This window comes from Trypanosoma theileri, assembly GCF_002087225.1.
Source record: "Trypanosoma theileri isolate Edinburgh chromosome Unknown TM35_Tth_19_V1, whole genome shotgun sequence".
Taxonomy (NCBI): Eukaryota; Euglenozoa; class Kinetoplastea; order Trypanosomatida; family Trypanosomatidae; genus Trypanosoma; species Trypanosoma theileri.
This window is the reverse complement of record NW_021639861.1, coordinates 141,804-145,072: the sequence shown is the minus strand read 5'-3', so window position 1 is coordinate 145,072 and position 3,269 is coordinate 141,804. Positions and strand designations below refer to the sequence as shown.

General features: G+C 38.1%; 2 protein-coding genes across 2 annotated transcripts; both read left to right on the top strand.

The window, feature by feature from the left end:
• Positions 1-127: 127 nt before the first annotated feature.
• On the top strand, positions 128-1,252 carry TM35_000191570 (putative N-acetyltransferase; the record flags this gene model as incomplete). The annotated part of the gene is made up of 1 exon (XM_029026655.1): positions 128-1,252. One exon carries the CDS (start codon positions 128-130, stop codon positions 1,250-1,252), a length of 1,125 nt encoding a protein of 374 aa, XP_028881979.1.
• Positions 1,253-2,040: 788 nt separating this feature from the next.
• On the top strand, positions 2,041-3,213 carry TM35_000191560 (SAM-binding protein; the record flags this gene model as incomplete). Its single annotated transcript, XM_029026654.1, has 1 exon — positions 2,041-3,213. The coding sequence occupies one exon, from the start codon at positions 2,041-2,043 to the stop codon at positions 3,211-3,213; it is 1,173 nt and encodes a 390-aa protein (XP_028881978.1).
• Positions 3,214-3,269: the final 56 nt, after the last annotated feature.

Sequence of the window (3,269 nt, the reverse complement as noted above, 5' to 3'; positions counted from 1 at the left end):
TATATATATATATATATATATATATATATATGTTTCTCTCTTCCCCTTTTTTATTTTTTATTTTATTTATATGTACACACACACACACACTTCTCGTGCATATAATCTTTTATTTACAGCCGTGTGAATGAACAATGAACATGTGTTGGTGAGTGGCCATCAGCTGCGTTTAGTGCCGTACTTGGCGCAGCACGTCCCACGCTATCATCAGTGGATGACGAACACTGAATTACTGCAGGCCACCGCAAGTGAACCCCTCACACTCGCAGAGGAATACGCCAATCAACAGGAGTGGCTCTGTGCGGAGGATAAACTCACCTTTATTCTTCTCGCACCACTCTCTATGATTTTAGAGGAACCCACTCCTCCAGTTACACGGATGGATCCATTGGCGGATGATGAAGAGGAAAATACATCCCAGCTGGAAGATTGGGAGGCGGAGGATAATGATAATGATAATGATGATAGTGAAAATGAAGAAGAGGAGGAATACGTCAATACAGTTATAACAGAAGTAGATATAGATCTTGGAAGAAGATCTTCTGCTGAAAGACTTATGATGGAAGAACCACAAATATCCACGCCGTTTATGAGAACCCGCTCAGAACCCGCAGTCACTCCTCGTACTTTTATTCGTAAAGAGGAACGTCAAATTGGTCGAACGTACGTTATGATTGGTGATTGTAATCTCTTTTCTATTAACTCTGATGATGTGAAATGTGCTTCACCAACACCAACAACAACAACAACAACATCAGATGTTGTTGGAAATACTATTAGTAATAGTCCTGGTAATGAGGCTACTAATAATAATAATAATAATAATAATAATAATAATAATAATAATAATAATAATAATAATAATGAGATTATTAAGAATAGTAATGAGAATGATGAACGATGCTTTGAGGTCTCTGTGATGGTAGCGGAACCTTCTTTTCGACGACGTGGAATGGGTGGAGAAGCCGTACGGTTATTATTGAGTTATGCACTCGATAAACTTAATGCCACGGCTTTTGTTGCGAAAATATTAAATACGAATAACTCCAGTATTGAATTCTTTACAAAGAAACTTGGATTTACCAAACTAAAGGATGTACCTGTATTTAATGAGGTTCACTACTACAAACGATTTGCCAATAAGGCAGAGAAAGAAGCGTGGTGGGCTGAGGCGGGATATAAAGTGGATGTTTACGATGAGGCCGCAGAGCAGAGTATGACAGTTCTTCACAATATCCCGGCAGGGAATTAGTTGAGTTCTTCAACGAGAGAGAGAGAGAGAATGTAGAAGAAGAAAAGAAAAAGAAAAAGTCTTTTTTATTTTATTTTGAAGGCAAAAAAAAGGAAAATGTGAGTAAAAACAAATGAGAATATCCAAGAGAATAAAAGAAGTCGAAAAAAAATAGAAAAGAAAAATACGGTACGACAGGATCGTTTATTATTATTATTATTATTATTATTATTATTATTATTATTATTATTATTATTTTTATTATTATTTCTCTTTTTTATGTGTGTGTGTTTTTTTTTATTATTATTTATTTATTTTGATCAAAAGAAAAACAAAACAAAACAGATAAGAGTATTGCTGGGGGGTTTTATATCTTTCCCTTCGAGGCGACTTGACTGACGATTTCATCAACTCTCTTCTGTGGACCTGATGTTAACATATGTCCGAACATCATAAACACCAGCAGTTTGAGAGATAGAGAAATAGTGTGAATTATGTTTTCAGTAATCCATTCGCTTGAAATATTATTGTTTATGAAATTATTTTGCTTTCGGATTTTATGGATATTTATTTATTTATTTATTTTTTTTCTCTTTCGCCAATGTGTTTTGTTTTATCATGTTTTTTAGGGCATTTGTAGGGGAGAGTAATTCAACGCATAAACACTAGAGAAATAAATAAAATAAAAAGAAGGAATTTGGCTACCACTTGGTTGTTTCCCTTTTTTGTAAACTAAGTTTACCCATTACATTCACTTATTTTTTTCTTTGTTTCTTTGTTTGTTTGTTTGCTGTGAGATCCATACACGCATGACTCACGAGATCAACACTGAAGTTCCTTCAAATCTAAATCGTCCCCCTAAACGTGAACGTCGGGATAGCAATAGTGATAAGATGATGAGTACTATCCCCAACATCAACACGAATACAAATGATAATACGAACACAAAAAGAGAACGCCCAAAGCGATTTGGAATAAGACCTCATTATTTTCTACCGAGTGATATTGTTTGGATACGACCGGCTGGATTGCCGTATTGGCCAGCAGAAATTATAAAAGCAGAAGGGACAAGCAACAGCATCACGGCACGTCTCTTTGACCCACCAGCGTCTCTCATCTCATCTGGGGAAACACCACCGCGAGATCATATTACTTCTAATGCTAGTCGAGTGTACTTTTTTGATCGTTTAAAAACACCGGAAGATGTAGAGGAATGTATTGAACAACGTTTACAACGAAAATCACATGATGTTTCTGCGTATGAGGCGGCCTTTCAGCGTGCAGTTCTGCATGCCAATCGATTAGTTCGTACAGTGTTAAGTCCAGAGAGACTTCAGCCGTACAGTATTTGTGGTGTGGGTGTGGTTCATAGTCTTATGCGAGCACACATTGCGGCACCGCGACAACCCAATACGGAGAACTTTACACCGCAGACGGCTGTAATAAAATTACGCGTGGGTCTTGAAAATGCTGTACGAGATTTAAATGGTTTTGAGTTTATTTGGGTGCTCTTTTCTTTTTCATATGCCACTCATACTGGAGAGGAAACCGATACCATAGAAGAAGCACCTATAATGGGAGAGAAACAACATCGACGGCAACGACAAGGGGCGGAACGATCTTCTGGATTCAAAACAATGCTTATACCCCCACGGGATAGTGAACTGCGTGGTGTATTTGCAACTCGAAGTCCACATCGACCAAACTTCATTGGTCTCTCATGTGTACGACTTGTTGCGGTTCGGGGATTAGAAGTTCACATTGCGGATCACGACTTACTGCACGGCACACCCGTTCTGGATATTAAACCGTATCTTCCCTTCTGTGATGCCCATCCAGAGGCGAAGGCGGGATGGGTAACGATATTGGATGAATCTGGACAGGGAGGTGCAGATCACAAGAGTAGTATACAGAGACTTCAGGTGGATCGTGTGTTTGAAGAGAAGGAAGAAGAAGAAAAAGAGACGAAGAAGATGGAGTGAGGTGCTGGGGAGAGAGTCTGCTTTTATCTCTTGTTGAATTTCTTTTTTTTTTTTTT